The following is a 17,048-nucleotide window of genomic DNA, read 5'->3' on the forward strand; positions in this document are numbered from 1 at the left end:
TAATTAGTGTATTTTTGTTGGAGTGTTCCTATGCAAAATAATTATCTCAAAGAATAAACTTAATTAATATCAAGTGTCAAGACTGGTTACTTCAGCAGCTTAAGACAGTAATCTTTTTTATTATTTCAAATACTAATGCAATAATATGGCAAACAGGTGACAACATAACATATAAACCAGGATGACATTAGGATTGATTTTGTAAATGTGTCCCTTTTAATCTTCCGTAATGCTTATATTATGAACCAATGCCATGTTAAAGTTCTTCTGTAACTTAGCCTCTGATAAACAGTAAATAAAATAAAATAATCTTATTTGCAGCAATTGAAATAGCTGCAGGTACTAACAAACTACTGATATGAAGTGTCTTGCGCAAGGATGTATTTGAGGTTCAGAATTCATCCTTTTACTTTTAAAATGAAAAACATTTAATCACAGGATTAATTCATTACTCAGAACTTTGTGCTATTCATCTTATTAACATTAAAATTACAACTCTAATTACATTTCATAGGACGAGACTATTATTCCAAAATACAAATTAAGCCTCTCATAGATTCCAAAGTGATGCTTTTACTTAAGAATCAATGCAGATAGGGATGTGGAAAACAAATATACAACTTACTACTTTCTTTGTATCTACTGTTTACATGGAAATCTGCATATAAAACTACGGCGATAAAACTAGTAACAATCAGCAACTCAATTCTTAAACACTAAATTCAACTAATTCCATCCATGAATTTTGTTATGTTTAAAGAAACGGGGTTGAAAGCCATCAGCTTTCAAATGAGAGAGGAAAAGGATACTGTATGAGATTGAGCTATCTCATTCTAAGAAAACTACACTAGCCCCTCATATCCAGAGAAGGGAACTAAAGGACTCAAATTAAAAAATCCTTATGTCTGTCTCATGTGTGTGGGAGGGAACCCTACCCCTACACAAAAAAGCCCCCCTAAACCAAAAGCAACACCCCATGTAAACCAGAAAAAAACCCAGCAAACGGGCTGTGGTCAACAGTATCCCTGTTTTTCAGAAACACAATCTACAGAAGCCTAACTGCAATCTAAGCTTTACAGAGTAACAGAAAGTATTTTATCTGTTCATTTAAATTTTTCTCTTCTCTCCTACCCTGGAAACAGAAACAAACATTTAGAAGATACTGATGGCTTGCAATTTTCATGCCCAGGAACTCAAACTTATATACCTTTATTCATATCCAACTAGAATTACATCTGCTTGACACAGCCACTGGAAAGTCAGTTAAATAGACTGCCAAGCTCTGACATAGCATTCTTCTACATTTTTTAACAAAGTCAATACTTTTTGGCTTTTAATGTGTAAGACTGAGGTGAAAATCTGTAATAAGATAGTCAGCTCTACCACATTTTAAGAAACAGCTACCTACAAAATTTCCAGAGAATGAAAGTACCTCACCGGTGTCTATGCATAGTTTCTACATGCTAACAGGAACAACATTAAATCCACAGCATTACTTTTTTCTAGCAGAGTTGAGAATGGCAACCACTCATAAAGTTTGCAGATTCTTTGCTTCAAGTTTACGCAGAAAAAAAAGCAAAACTCTATTCTTAACATATTGAAGTCTATATAAATAATTTCTCAGTATAAAAATTTAGTGGTGCACATTTAGTAAACCATTACTATCACGATTTTGCTAAGTTTGCATAACACAAATAAAAGTTACAGAATCTGACTCTGGAATAACAGGTGAGATGAAAGGTAGAAATAATTAAGGAAATGTGTTTCTTGATTAAGAACAAGAATAATAAGATCTTGATACTAAACCAAAAAAGTTTACTCTGTCTCAAACTCTGCTAAAGGGCTACATACTGTAGACTACAGAAGTTGTACATACAAACAAGGTTACTCCTGTTACCTTACAAAAAGATACTGATTTTCACTTCTTATAAAGGGTGAGAAATCAGTACTGCGCATTGCACTGATTATTTATCACAATAATTTTAAAAGATTGCTTTTCTCTAATTACAGTTTAGGCAAAGGAATATTTTTATGGTATATCTCCTGACAAATAGAAGATGGCTGATTTTATTTCTTTTTAAATCTTAAATATGTTTTAGTTTTAAGTGGTAAACACACATTTAAGGAAGCAGATTCCAATGCATATGAAGTTTTATGAATTCAAGCTGCTCATCTGCAAAAAGTGTTATCACGGACTGCATACCCAGCCAAAGGTTTTTTTTTTTTTTAAGAATAGGTTTTTAGCATTTTGTACTTTTCATTCCAATTACTATTTGGATTGCAGTATCTCCTTTGTTTGTCAGTGCATTCACATACAAATCTAAACACTGACCTACATATTTTCAAGCAGTTAGGATAAACTAGATACCTGGGATAAAATCAAAATTAAAATTATATTTTGATGCATGGAATTTGAATGACTACGAATTGCTTTTAGGCAATTATCCTACATTATGCATTATTGATTTTACCTGGGTGAACTACTTTTTTTAGAAATAATGAAAATTATCTCCTCAGTCACCCTACTCAATACTGTGTATTTTTTTTCTTATCTTCCACTAGAATGTAAACTACAGACATTGAAGAACAATGAAAGCTGCACAAATAGACAAAAATAACATAAATCTGAGAAATGCAGCAGACATTCTGATACTAACTGGTCGCTCAGATGTCAACTGAAATATTTACTAGACCACATAGTAGTAAGTCAGGCAAGCTGCTACTGACCTTAAAGAAGGCTAAAAGCATTGGTGAAATGGCTTGTGATAAAGGACAAATCCTACTGAGAGACTGTCAGCCTCCATGAACCCAGTTTCTCCAAAATGAAAATGTATAGCACAACACTTTCAGGTTATGATTTTGCAACCAATTTCAACATAATATATGCTTAAAAAAGAAAAGGGAGTCATCACAAAATTACGTTTACTTCTCATGCCTAACATATTGATAGTGTAAGACCTTAAATACTATCACTGCATCTTCTCAGAGCAGACTGCTAATCGCTTCACATTGTAACCTGAACCTGTTATGTATCTTTCTCAAATTAGTGATCTTTTGGTATATTTTCACACCACTTCCCTGTAAAATTGTGCTAAGACTCTCTCATTATAAGGTTGGACAAGACCCAAAGTTGTACCATGTTGAAGAGAGCCTAGTTCTTAGGTCAGCCTTTTGTAATACCGATATTAATAAATACTAACAGATGGTCTACCCACATTTTCCTTCAAATTCCACAATTACACCTGAAGGAACATTATGATAGTTATAGCAACAAGTGGTAACTGAGAAAAGCTATTTTTAAAGCAAATTTCAATTCTCGGAACATTAAGCATCCCATGCAATCCAGTTACAGTTCTCACTTGTGGCTTTTTCAATCAAATTGAAACATTTAAGGTGAAAATACATGTTATCAAATGCAACTTCAACTGTAAAACAAAATAAGTAGGAAACAGCTTAAAAGGTCACAAAAATATTAACTGCATTACATAGATTATGCTACAAGCCGTGAGAGGAAGGCAAAATACCACACCCTGCGAAGCAGAGGGAAGGAAAGGAATAAATCAGAAATTCAGCACTGATCCAGGAACATCCACAGAATTATTCTGAAAGATGACTAACAGAACCATTTCCAGAGCACCAAGTTAACACCCCCACCTCCTCTGTAAAACAAGCTAAACCCAAGCCTTTTATAAAGTCTGAGACTTTCAAGATGTGGTACATCTCAAATTCACCATGTCAACTGCTGATAATTACTCATATGTTATAAAATTTTAGATTACAGGATCAGTACAGATTTCTTAAGGATCTTTCAAAGCCTTAAAATGAATTTAGGCAAAACACACTATTAAGTCTACCATACTGTAGGTCCCCTCAACAAGGACTAAAACTTACTCAACAAGCTATGTTACCTCAAACCCTTTTCTTCAGTGTCAACTATAATGCGGTTGATTTTTGTTTGATATATTTTCTTATTTTTATTTTTTACACATTTGTTAATGTGCAATACTCATAACAAAGCAACACAAAACCAGTCTTTTTTTTTCATCTTCAATGAGTCTTCCTTTTCTATACTATACAGTATGAATGATTATGCAAAACACCATCTCTATTTATATTTAAAATAAACATTACATTTTCATAATTGTATTTAGCTTCATTTTAAATTTAAGGAAAACATATAAGCAAGATTGCTAATTTTCTTATGAAGGGGTATTTTTTATGAACCTTCTCTTGGCTGATACATGGAGCTTCTAGAAAAAGACAGTAAACTTTTTGTTGAAGTACACAGTGCTGCAAAAGAACCTGAACATTAAGCTTTATTAAAACTGATAGATAAAATAAAACAAATTTAATGTTTGAACTTATATCCTCTGCTTTTTATAACACACATTAACCATGGTTTTCTCTAACAAAAACATTTGTGCTACCACAAACAGATGGACCTACAGTAACAGTTAGCCTTGCTGAATGCTAATAGGTGCCTTAAGCAAAGAAATATTAGGGTAACATGCAGGTTTACTGAACTCACCTGACAGAGGTGTAAAACCATTTTCTAGGAGCAGAGATGCATGCACAAAAGTAAGAACATGATTGCAAGTAACAGACTTTTATGAAATTAGACACATCATCTTCATAATGAACAAGAAAGCATCCTGGTAAAAATAAAAAGTAAAATTTCAGGGCTCCTCACCTCTCGCTTTGCAAGCAGCACATTAGGAACAATATGAGGCAGGCAGCGTCCCAACATTAACATGACACTTTTTTCACTGTCTGCAATCCGAGATACCTAGAAAATCAAGTTGTTTGTTTTTGTTTTAAATGAAGCACAGGAACAAAAAATATCCTTTCAAAGGGATAATAAGAATTGCAGCAGACTGATCACTTACCAGAAAATATTTAATTTACTCACACACATAAAACTAAGTTTTTGATCTGGCAATAACTTCAAAAGCATGAACCCTCTTGTAGAGATTCAAAACTCCACAGTAATTGCATATCTATCACTAGGTTTCATATTTAAGCTAAAATCTGAAAATATATCCTTATTCCTTAAGTTTCATGCACGTAAATTTATCTCTCCACATATGTTAAGTCTTGTTTCAAAGCAATTACTGCTTGTTTAACTACTGCTGCCATGTGGAAATAAAGGACCTTCTAGTTTACGTCAACTGGGAAATATACCTCTGATCCCAAACGGCTGTCTGCTGACATCCGACAGAAAGACAGTAGTGCTTGATGAAAAGCTGGTGACAATTTCCTGAAATATTGTCAAAAAGGGAGGGGGAAAAAAAGCACAGATCAGAAAGGTAACTGAACAAGTCCTTTCACTCTGGTTTAACCAGCTAGGTAAAATGACATTCAGAAAGCATATTTTAAGTGAAGCATACTGCAGAAGTTTTTGTTCAAAATTCTTTTACTTTTAGGCTGTTTAGTTTGTAGCAATAAAAAAAAGTCAGTGTCCTAATTAAGAAGTCACTTTTAGTTCTGAAAAACGTAACATCTTTCAAATTGTTGCACAGACAAAAATAGAACTAAAGATTGAAGAAAAGGAAGCTTTAGCAATACAAGAGGAAGCACACAATTATGCAAACGGAGGGCAGCAGGCGCGTGGAAATCACAAGAAACAGTATTTCTGCTTAATGCTCTGATTCTGCACATTGCATAAGAACATTTGAGTAGTCAGTCACTTACGAGCTTGAGGATTAGAGATTGCTCAACTGCCGCTTTGAAATCCAAACATTGTATCCAAATATATAGGAAGAACCTCAAAACTAACCTAAAATTGCTGCCTAATCCCTAATATAGATGCGTATCTGCAGAAGTACTGCCTCATGGCCATGCACAGCACCAGCCAACACAGCCAAGCTACTCAAAGCCTTAAGCAGACATATAAAACCTCAGTGAGAGTCTCAAAACAACCTTGTCCGAGAAGGATAATTTGTCAGCAATATTCTCGGAAAACAATTACTGGACTGACCATTACACAGAACAGGCAAGCTCTGTAGCAGTGGCAGCCTATTTTTGTCAGTAATGACAACTCTCTCTGTCGTATCTTGGCCTGTATTTAGATGCCAATCTAACACTGCCTCCCCACTATGCTTAAAGAGGAGAAAGAACATTTGTCTGATAAAAGATAAAAGATGTACAGAAAGCATCTCACCTTATATCATGATTTGCTGTTTGAATCCTCTAATGATACTATATGAATTTAAGGGAGGACGCAATTCCTATTTGTTATGGGGAAAGTGGTATCACCTTTCAACTCTTAAAAATGCTATTTTGTGTACCTAAACACACAAAATCCTATGCACCTACAATTATATGTATAGACATACAAATAATAACAGATTGAAACATCGCACTATTTATAGTAAATACATCATCATTCACCCTTTTCTAACCAAGAAAAGGACATTAAGAACCTAGGTTTCTACTTAGAACAGTTTAAACTAATCCAGGAAGTTATAGATAAATATACTAGAGTAGATTTCCTTTTCTGACCATGTACAAAATATGTTTATGTTTCCTACTTAAAATCAAATTTCTTTCTTGACAGTATGGGTCTTTAAGACATGTTTTACATTTTAATAAAGTATGTTTGTTTTAATTCAAATCAGCTTTGTTTTGTGCAAGGGTTCACTTTAAAAAAGTTACTGAACGACTCAGATGGGTAGCAAGTTGCCAAGGACCTCTGAACAATATGTTACTCCTTACTCTGTAAAAGTATTTTCCAATGACAGATTTATAGGCTCTACTCAAGGCTTTAAGGTTTATTTACACTAGGAGAACAGGAGCAGGCATTGCAAAGCAGCAGCTTAACATGAATAGAGCAGCAAGGCCTTGGCCAGCCCTTTGCCCAAGCCGTCCTTCACCTTAGTATTCGTTCCTCACAATGTCAGATCCTTCCCCGCTTGAAACCTTAATTAAAATCCAAAGATCTATGCCCATTTTGCAGAGGCTTAAAACCAAGTATGACAATACATCACTGAATTTCCCTGTCGGTTAATTAACAGCAAGCTCTGGGCAGCGTGGATCCCATTATGATTGCTGGCTACATTTAGACTCAAGAAAAGTCTTCCTTGATGATGTCTAGTAAAATCCTTGATGGCTATGCTGAACAGAAGCTATGACAGACCCAGGCTTCTTAGGCACAATTCAGTGGAAAGTCTTTTCAAGGACCAACAGATGCCAGTAGTGAAGATGTTCAAATACAAAAAAGTATGATGAATATAAAAACCAAGCACTACTATTCTATTCCATAGAACACTGGGACAAAAGTCAATTTACTGAAAAAGTCAAGAGCGACTGCTATATGCAGAAAACATCTTGTATTTGGTGCAAATAATCAAACACCTAAAATGAGTTGAATAAATACATGTGGTGCAGTCTATTTAAGCTGCTGCTAGGGCTTTTTACTGCAATCTGTTAGATGAGGCATTTTTCCAGTGATGGCTGTGTCCTCGTTTGCAGGTATGCACACACAGCTGCTCTGAGTGCAGTTACACAAAGCAGGCTCACTTGCTCTTCTATCCTCTCTTCCCATCTGGCCAAGATTTATAAAGAATCCACTCCCCAGCTACAGTAGTAACAATCACAAGGGAAGTGATTGTGCCCCTGTAATCAGCACTGGTGAGGCTGCACCTCAAATACTGTGTCCAGTTTTGGGCCCCTCACTACAAGGATGCTGAGTTGCTGGAGTGTGTCCAGAGAAGGGCAGTGAAGCTGGTGAAGGGTCTGGAGCACAAGTCTTACGAGGAGCAGGTGAGGGAACTGGGATTGTTTAGCCTGGAGAAAAGGAGGCTGAGGGGAGACCTCATTGCTCTCTACAGCTACCTGAAAGGAGGTTGTAGGGAGGTGGGTGTTGGTCTCTTCTCCCAACTAACTAGCAATAGGACAAGAGGAAATGGCCTCAAGTGGCGTCAGGGGAGGTTTAGGTTGGATATTAGGAAAAACAACTTTACTGAAAGGGTTATCAAGCATTGGAAAAGGCTGCCCAGTCAGCATCCCTGGAGTAAAAAATGCGTAGATGTGGCACTTTGGGACATGGTTTAGTAGGCATGGTGGTGTTGGAGTGATGATTGAACTTGACGATCTTAAAGGCCTTTTCCAACCGTAATGATTCTATGATTCTATGAATCTTGCCTTTTAGGATAGAGTCTTAGTTTTTAAACACTCTTAATATATTCTAAATAAATTGTAGTAATTGTCTTCTACAAATAACCACCCCTGGACTGAAATAAATAAAAATCCATCACTTCCATAGTGCTGCTTCTCCCAGAGAACTATTAACATTGATACTTAACAAGGAATATAATTCTTAATGAAAAAAATTTACTGTACAAACCAAGTGCATAATCCAGGAAGAAAACTCGGTGACAAAGATCTACAAAACACTGTATCAAATACAGTTTCCTTTGACCTTTCACCGACATGTTAAGCCCAAAACTCAGTACCAAAAAAAGCGCTAAATTTTATATATGCGTTATTTATTTCTGCTGTGAACAGCATTTGAGGGGACTCCTGAAGTTAACTCAATGGGGATTCAACTACCTTGCAAATAAATCCACGTGCAGTTATATTTAAAAGACCTATGAGCAGCAAAACAGGTTCTGTTTTTCTAGAGACTACTGTCATAAATCCCAGTGGAGATACTCACAGTTCCTTCCTCACGCGGTGATCTCATCCTATTTCAACACTCATCCTCACTATCCCCAAACCATCAATCTAATATTCACACACTCAATGCCTCCCAGCGCTCCCAATTACTCTGAGCAAAAAGAAACTTGCAACGATCCACAAATGAAAGCAGGCAGACAAGTTTATAGCAATCAGTGTATGACAGCTATAAGTTTTGGTTATTACATAGTCTAAATCTTCATCTACGATATGAAAGAAATGTTTTAAATCCCAAATCTGGAAAGCTTAAATGGAACCACTGCAAGTTTTCCAGAAAAATCTAAGCTGAGTTTTACTTTCCTGTTAAATGCTAGTCTATTCAACTAGAAGAAACTGATAGTAAGACTCTGAGGCACTGCATTCAGAAGTCTTTCCTACTGTTCTATTCTAAAGTTAAAATATTAGTGAACAAGTCCCCCTGCCCCTAAGACTCAGTGCAAGAAGTTGAATCCAGTGAAAACAGGATACTTATGGTTTGCAATCAAAGTTAATTACTAGCACGGGTAGCAACTCTTTTTTTTTTTTTTTTTAAATTCTTCTTCTGCCCCGCTACCCACCCCCCCCAGCCCCCCGACAGCTTGTATTGATTTTCCATCTGGACAGAATATCACACAGATTTCTACTCGGTATTTTCAGATGGAAGACAATTCTAGAAACATATTTCTGTATCAACACCAGCAAGAGAACACTAAGGGAACTGACAAAATACAAAGCAGAATGGCTACCTGCTCCTCTAGAATAGCAACAGTAAGACCTTAAGGTGAGCTACTTGGCCATCTTTGTCCACAAGGGTATAGAAGTGGTACATACCCTCATCCAGTTTGTGGTTTGTGTTACTCCTGATGGCTACACAGTGGTTTATCTATTACTTAATGAACATGCTACTTCCTCTCTTCAGTACAATGCTTAAAAAGACTTTGTAGATTGGACAGGCTTTATCAAGAACACTCAGACACACAAACTCAGTTTCCATGTAGTAACACAAAATGAATACTCTACTTGAAATAAAAGAATCATAGTTAGAGTGAAGCCTTGCCCCAAATTCAAAACTCAAAAAGCAGAATGTCATCAGATACCTTTTCTGAATATTTAAAAAAAAAAATCATACAGGTCTCTTAGATACTCTAGTAGATTTATACACATCTACATGTGAAAAGTAAAGAATTTCCCAATCACTCTTCAAGTAGAATAGAGGAGATTTCATTACAAAATTAAAATTTAAAACAGAATGGAAATATCCTGTCTCCCCATTCACCATTTTGACTCTAAACTTTTTTTTTTTCGTTACAAGGACCAAGAGTGGATCCTTAAACTTAATATAAAAATGTACGTTTGTCCAATGTAGTCCTCCCTAGAAAAACTAGGAACAGTATGAAAATATCAGTACTGTACTCTAAAGGTATGCTATGTCTTCTATTTGCATTCAAAACACAAGTTATCTATGAATTCTGCAGAATTTTACTGTTTAAAAAGTATCTATCTATACATTTTACAAGAATTTTTGGTTAAAGCAATCCAGTTTAAAACATATCACTAACCTATTAGGTTTATCAAAGTGGACTGCAGCTTTAGTTGATGGAGCACAAGAAGACAGTTTCTCTGTTTCTTTACAGGATGCAGAATTTAGTGTATCATCTTTAGAAGTCCTTGAATCCACTTCAGCTGATAAAGAAAGGCTCGTTTCCTCAGTGTTTCCATGTTTATTGTCATTCTCAGAGTTCTTGATATCCAAGTACCGTCCATTGTCCTCTGAGACTGTGAGAGGCACTTGTTTTAAAGAAGGATGGGGAGCTACACCATAAACAGTTGACACAGCAAAGTTTTCATTCTTGAGAAAATCTATTTCACTAAAAAAGGAAAAGCAAATAATGAAATATTTTTGTAGCTTTCATGAGAAGGTTATTGGAATCTGTCATAGTTTAGCTCCACTCTGCAGCTAAAATACCACGCAGGTGCTTGCTCATTTGTCCCACCTCCCAGCCCTGCAGCGGGATGGGGAGAAGAATCGGAAGAAAAAGAAAGGCAAAACGTGCGAGTTGGGATAAAAACATACAACAGAACAGCAAAGGAAGAGAAAGATTGAAGCACAGAAATAAGGACAATATACTGAAGAGCTCCCTCTTCAACTCCAGTATGGTTCATTCCTTTAATAGAAATAACTTACATCACACAAGCTGTTCAAATGAGCACTGGTTTAATGGAGTTCTCTAGTTAATTAGTAGTAGTAGGAAAAATGTTGCACTCAGAACAAGTGAACACTATTGTTATTCACTTATTTCATTGATTATCTGCTTCTGGCTGAAATTTGAGCACTAAGACACAAATTGTCAAGAGACAGAACTCTATCTGGGACGCAAAACTTAAAATACTATAGTCAGGAATTAATTTACAGTATCCTACTTGGCTTTCAAATGGTAACTATGCAAGTCAATAAAGCCACTTAAAAATTATGCATTTGCCCATATGTTGTATTAGTGCATCTCTTAAGAGGAATGATATCTTACAGCTTACAGAATCATATGTTTTGGCCAAACTTTTAAAGTCCCTTTTTTTTTGGTTGTTTTTAAAGATACTGTCATTTCTATTAGTCTTGTTCTGTAGAAAGAAAACGGTGTTGAAATAAGTAATTAAAACAAACATCTTCCTAAGTATTTGCAAGTTGCACACACCAGGAGTGAAATAAAGCTGAAGATAAAACCTACACAACACATCAGAACTGATTCTGTTTTCAAATAAGTAAATAAAGAAGTTGCATTGAAAGAATAAAACTGATGACAAAATTAAATGATATAGGTAATGAAAGGGAAATAGTCAGTTTGAAGTCTCTTCCTTTTTCTAAATCAAATATCACATATTAAAAAGGAAAGACTACCCTGCTCTGAAGAACTCCTAGTAATTTTATAACTGTAAGTTAAGTTGTATGTTTTCATATAAGTGCTAGAAAAACATTGAGAAGTTATTCCAACATTTATCAGCAGTTCAGCAGATTGATTAATACATACCTCTCAAGTCTTTGGATTTGTTCCATCAAAGACCATTTCTCACTGTTTAACACACTAATTTGATCTTCTAATTTTTGGACTATTAAACATTGCTAAATACAAAATAGAAACAAAAGAGTTTAGTACAATAAAGTTAAGTAGTACTGCAAACAGTTGAAAGATCTCTTCTGTACAATCCCTTACTTCTATTGACTGTGGTGTTGTTTCAAATACAGGGACGCTGCCGAGTATTGGAGTAACAGCCTCTAACTCATCATCTTCTACACCGACTGATACATCCACCACATCTCTTGTAGTAACATGATGATTTCCAAAGTCACGATAGAGTTGTAACAGGTCAGGAGGTTTTGGAATGTTCAATCCTACATCATCCCAAAGTTCAAAATCCTTCAAAGGAATAAGAGAAACTAAAGCATACAGTATACTTCCTTTTATTTTGGTTTCTCTTCCTTATTTGACTGCAGGTTATACAACAGCAAAATAATCATGTCAAGATTGCATTGTAAAGGAGATGAAATCTTAAATCAGACAGCAAGAAACAAAAGTAGAAGAAGGATCCATTCCATGACCCACAACAGTTTCACCCTAAAGACAACTCTAGGTTATGTACTGAAAAGAGGACCTTCCAAAAACACTTAGATCACAATTTATTTTTTTCCTAGGATACGAACACATTTTAGAATCAGATATAATGCTGATCAAATTCTATCAACTGCACTGGCTTCTGCTAGAAGGCTTTCTACTGATACGGGTATCATTTTGTCCCCATCTCATGTACAAGTACAGGTGGAATACAGGAATCAGACAAATTCCTTTGTCAAATAGCTCTGTAGATGACTGACAGCCAGGGCGCATATCATCAGTGAAATTTAGACAGAATTGTACTAATTCTGTAGAGGTGTAAACAATACTAGGGCCTCCTGTCTCAAATGATCACTACATGTCCTTCATTTTCTCATTGACATGCGACCGTCCTATTATTACACACGATTATTCCATGTCTGTATATATAAATAAGCATGTGCACTGTTATACAGGAGTTGTAATGGTCTCTTTAAAGACACTACATTTCAATTTTAAACATTTGTTTTCAATTTTTTTCCTACCATTCACAATTTTCACTGTATTTTTCCATAATCTGGTTACATATGCCTATTTGAAGAAAGATTATTTTCTCAAAGAATGATGTTAGTTATCTACAGGAAAAAAATGTGCATTCTATATGTTAATTGTAGTGTGTTTATATTTACTTATTTAAGAACTTTCCTGGGCTTTTTGCTATTTGTCTCATAACCTAAAACATTTTCAGTTGAGAACATAAAACATATGAATGAATTATTCATCTTTTCTCTTTTTGAGGCTGCATCTTCACAAGTATTTGTACAAAGCCTAGCACTGTTAAACTCAAATCTTAAGCAGATGATCCAGAAATGTTATTCAACAACTCATTTTCTTTACAGACTAGGATATGAATTGTAGGAAAAATCTAGAAGGACTAGTTATAGCTAGAATCAGTAGAAATTCAGTATTTAATATTGTATTCAACATTTAATACTTCTAGCAATATTCTCGTTTTGTGCCGAATGTATATTGGGTGTTGATGTTTTCGGGATGTTTTGTTCACCCCGTAACAGTCATAATGTGATGAGATTCTTCCAAACGTTTGAAGAAAGCCAATAGAGACATAAAACTGCTCATCTTAACAAAAATGCACCAAAGCACAACTATGTTTGGAAATACCTTAAGATAACACCTTATAACTGAGAGCTTCTGCAAGACTGTATTCAATGCCACAGTATGATTACGTACAGTCATACACATATATATTCCCAGGAGATGACAAACAACAAGTATATTGTATATCCTGCACAAATCAGCTGAGTATGACTTAAGGAAAAAGATTACGTTTAAAGTTTTACTACATCCAGATCCTTGAGTTTAACTGAAAGGGCGTCTAACGGAATCCACAGAAGTGTTTAAGTACCTATAACCCACAGCATCTTTCTTCTTGTTTTGCTTCCTTTAAGGAATGCAAGCACTCTGTCTCCTTCATGTCGGGAAAATGCTCCTCAAAGCGCTGTGTTTTCAAACCATCCTTTATGTATGAAAATGCTAACTAACAGGTTTAACCCCCAGAATACTCCTATGTATAAACGGAACTACATGCACAGGAAATATAGTTTGATTTCACTTCAGTTTACGACAAGATCAGGATATGGAAAGCAGGCAAATAAAAAAAACACAAGAAAATATTACCTGATCATGATTTTCATCTGAAAATGTTATTGATGTCAGCTTGTAACTGTTCTTCAATAAAAATTCATTAACTAGGAAGTTTAGAGCTCTTTTCTCAAGAGGTCTGATTGGCTCCTGGAGGAAAAAAAAAAAAAAGAAAAGAAAAAAAAAAGAAAGAAAAGAAAACACACTACATCTTTGGTTCATCTTCCTTCCAACTATGGAAGCATATCCATCTTAAAGTCCATGCAAGTCTCAGTTATCACCAGGACCTACCTGAATTTCAGGACTTGATTTATAATTTTTTCGTTCCTGCAAAGGAACTTCATTTTCTGGGGAGGGAAAAAAAAGTAACTAAATTTTACTCGTTCACACAGGATGAGCTCAGCTACTTCGACATTGTTCAAAGTAGAGACTTAAGAAAAGGTTTATGTACACCACCTGCAGCCTGAGTCAGGTTGGCTCGGAGGGCCTGTATGGTCTCCTTGGCTTTCCGTAGTTCAAACTCCAGGACTGGACAGGGATTTGGATTAAACACACACAGGCATCCAACCAAGGCAAGGGAAACAAAAATAAAATATAAAAAGCAAGGATGGGTGTGAAAAAAAAATATACAGTTTGTATTAAAACAGAAAGCATGCAATCTTTATGGAACTTATGAACACATGCAGCAGAGTTGGTCTGAAAGCAAACTGGTGAACATTTTCCATAGTTTCATTTGCGTTAAGTTAGCTAAATCAGAATTTCAAGCTGTCTGACAGGGACTCGCTGTAGCGTTCTGGGGTCTTTATTTCTTTCCTTTTTTTTTTTTTGGCTTGCTTTTTACTTTGCATATTACTGGGAAATGCTTGTTATTTCTTCCCCACTCTTACAATCAGCTGGTACTCTCAAACATTTTTATTTTTTTGAGGCAAGGGGAGTATGTGGGCAATCAGGACAGATCTAAATGAAGCAAATACATGCTGGCAGCAGAGGAAGCTGTCTCCATGTAGCAAAGCTTAAACCATGAAGTGAATGTACTGTACCACTGAGACTACAGATTTTTGAAAATAAAATTATACACTGAAATTTTAGTAGTTTAAACGGCAGAAATTGAAACTACTTAAAATTAATCTCATTTCAAACATCTATTTAAAAATAGTGGATTTTTAGGAATACTCTAGAGTTGATTAAAATTTTTACTTTAGTTGAATACATTTAAGAGATGCACAAGACCACAAAAAACCCAAAATATGCAGCTCTCATACAGTACTTGGAGAGAAGCTTGCAACAAAAATGCCTTTGCTCCATTATTAAAATTTTCCAGTGACTGTAGACTATGCAACACTTTCAATGATCTAGAGCCTGCTTCAGAGATTAAAAAATATGCAATTCTAACTGCTGTTACGACCTGATCCACCTCCCCATCCCCCTGGTCACTGAGAAGTGTTTCTCATGTCCCAGTGTTTCCTCCAAAAAGGGCCAGCAGTGCTTTGTTTGCACTGGAATTTCATGTGTTTTGATATTAAGGTTATATGTATACAGTAGCTTCAAATTTTAAAACTCTGTACCTTTGCAAAACATATAGTCAAATGTTATTTTTTATAGCAATTTACAGTTAGAGCATCTAAGGGAACCTACTTAAGGAATTATCAGATAATTATATGCATTTCATTCATTCTCAGTTTAATCTAATCACACTTAAATATACAGTTACCAGAAAGAACAATTATCGTACTTAACTAGAAAAGATGAGCACACAACTGCTACCATACTGAAGTGTTAAACTATTCTAACGTTTACTTGATTCTCAGGCAGTACTAAAAATGTTGTAGCTGCTTTTAATAAAAAATATTAATGAGATTTGTAATCATTGCCTGGAAACAATTTAACATGGCATTTTGAAATATTTACACAGAGGACAACGCAGAGCGGAAACACTGCACTGGCTCTTGCTTGTAAGAAATGCTACTAAAGACTACAAATAAAATGTTTTCCTCTTTTTGAACACCTTTTACTAAGAATCTTGATACTTAGCAGGCATGGAAAAAAAGATTCACTCAGTTTGCATTTATCATAAAAACTGAAGGAGTAACTACAGTACATCACATTTGCTACATGAAAGCAACTTGTTTGATGCACAGAATTTTACTGCAGCAATACAAAAGCGCAACTGAGGATACGATGAATAAAATATGTAAAATCTCTCTAGTATTCAGCAATGCTGATCTGCAAATATTTCTGTGCAACAAAGTTAGAAAATGATCTTGTAGTAAAGTATCTAATAATTTTAGCACTTCCTTGCACTTGAGTTACTAATTCACAGTTACAATTCTAAGTTGTAAGCTACTAATTTGTTATTTTTTGCAAATTGTAAATAATTCAAATTAAGTAATTCTTCTGATGCAAATGGCTATGTGTTAACACTTCATTTTTATAAAATACTTTGAAAGACCAGAACAGTTGCAGATCAGGAGTGCTCTGCACTAGAATGATATAAATAATAATAATTTAAAAAAAAGTTAGAAAAACAACACAAAGTAGAAAAGCTCAGGAATCTCATTAAGGAAAATAGGAACAAGACATGTCTGAAGATATAGAAAGCCAAAAAACTCATGTCAGACAAACCCATGTCAGACGGCAAGAATTAATTTTTAGTGAACTGTGATGATGGTGAAAGTTCTTAGAAGTCATTAGGACTTTACCTATTACACCTTAAAAGTAGCTTACTCTGCTGCATGTTTCTGTATATACAGTGGAAGACTCTGGACACGGTATATTTGAGAAGTTGTCACTTCGCAGCATGTCACTACAACACAGCAGTTTTACAGTTGTACCTCATCTCCTAGGCTTACTAATATCATACCTGTAATTGCCACCATACAAAACTTGATGCATCCAAGTCAGTCACAAATTTAGCTTTAACTTGAAGATGTTTATTTGTAGGGCTTTTATATAAGCATAAATATTTGTAAATAGGGACAACATAATTTCAATAAAATTTTAAATTATTATTAAAAGCTCTTTATTTTAGAAGCTATACTGAAATGCAGTCTTCTGCCAAAATATGTAATGATTTTTACCTCAACATGTGTACTAATGAAATCAACACTGGAAATCCCCATTTGTTGATGGTATGACATTATCTTAATTTAA

General features: G+C 35.1%; 1 protein-coding gene across 6 annotated transcripts in view; it reads right to left on the reverse strand.

Annotated features, from left to right (window-relative positions):
- Positions 1-17,048, reverse strand: part of RELCH (RAB11 binding and LisH domain, coiled-coil and HEAT repeat containing) — an 86,697-nt gene that overhangs the window by 45,761 nt on the left and 23,888 nt on the right. For 5 of the 6 annotated variants that reach the window (XM_086740328.1, XM_086740327.1, XM_086740329.1 and 2 more), the window contains exons 3-10: positions 14,355-14,426; positions 14,190-14,245; positions 13,935-14,048; positions 11,862-12,065; positions 11,679-11,770; positions 10,215-10,523; positions 5,182-5,257; positions 4,691-4,786 (exon numbers count right to left, since the gene is read on the reverse strand). In XM_086740328.1, coding sequence (XP_086596454.1) covers positions 4,691-4,786; positions 5,182-5,257; positions 10,215-10,523; positions 11,679-11,770; positions 11,862-12,065; positions 13,935-14,048; positions 14,190-14,245; positions 14,355-14,426 — 1,019 coding nt within the window. Of the gene's footprint in view, positions 1-4,690; positions 4,787-5,181; positions 5,258-10,214; positions 10,524-11,678; positions 11,771-11,861; positions 12,066-13,934; positions 14,049-14,189; positions 14,246-14,354; positions 14,427-17,048 lie in introns of those variants that run through there. The other variant, XM_086740332.1, reaches the window with a different exon arrangement.

This window comes from Chlamydotis macqueenii, chromosome 2 (genome assembly GCF_036417535.1).
Source record: "Chlamydotis macqueenii isolate bChlMac1 chromosome 2, bChlMac1.mat, whole genome shotgun sequence".
NCBI classification, from domain to species: Eukaryota; Metazoa; Chordata; class Aves; order Otidiformes; family Otididae; genus Chlamydotis; species Chlamydotis macqueenii.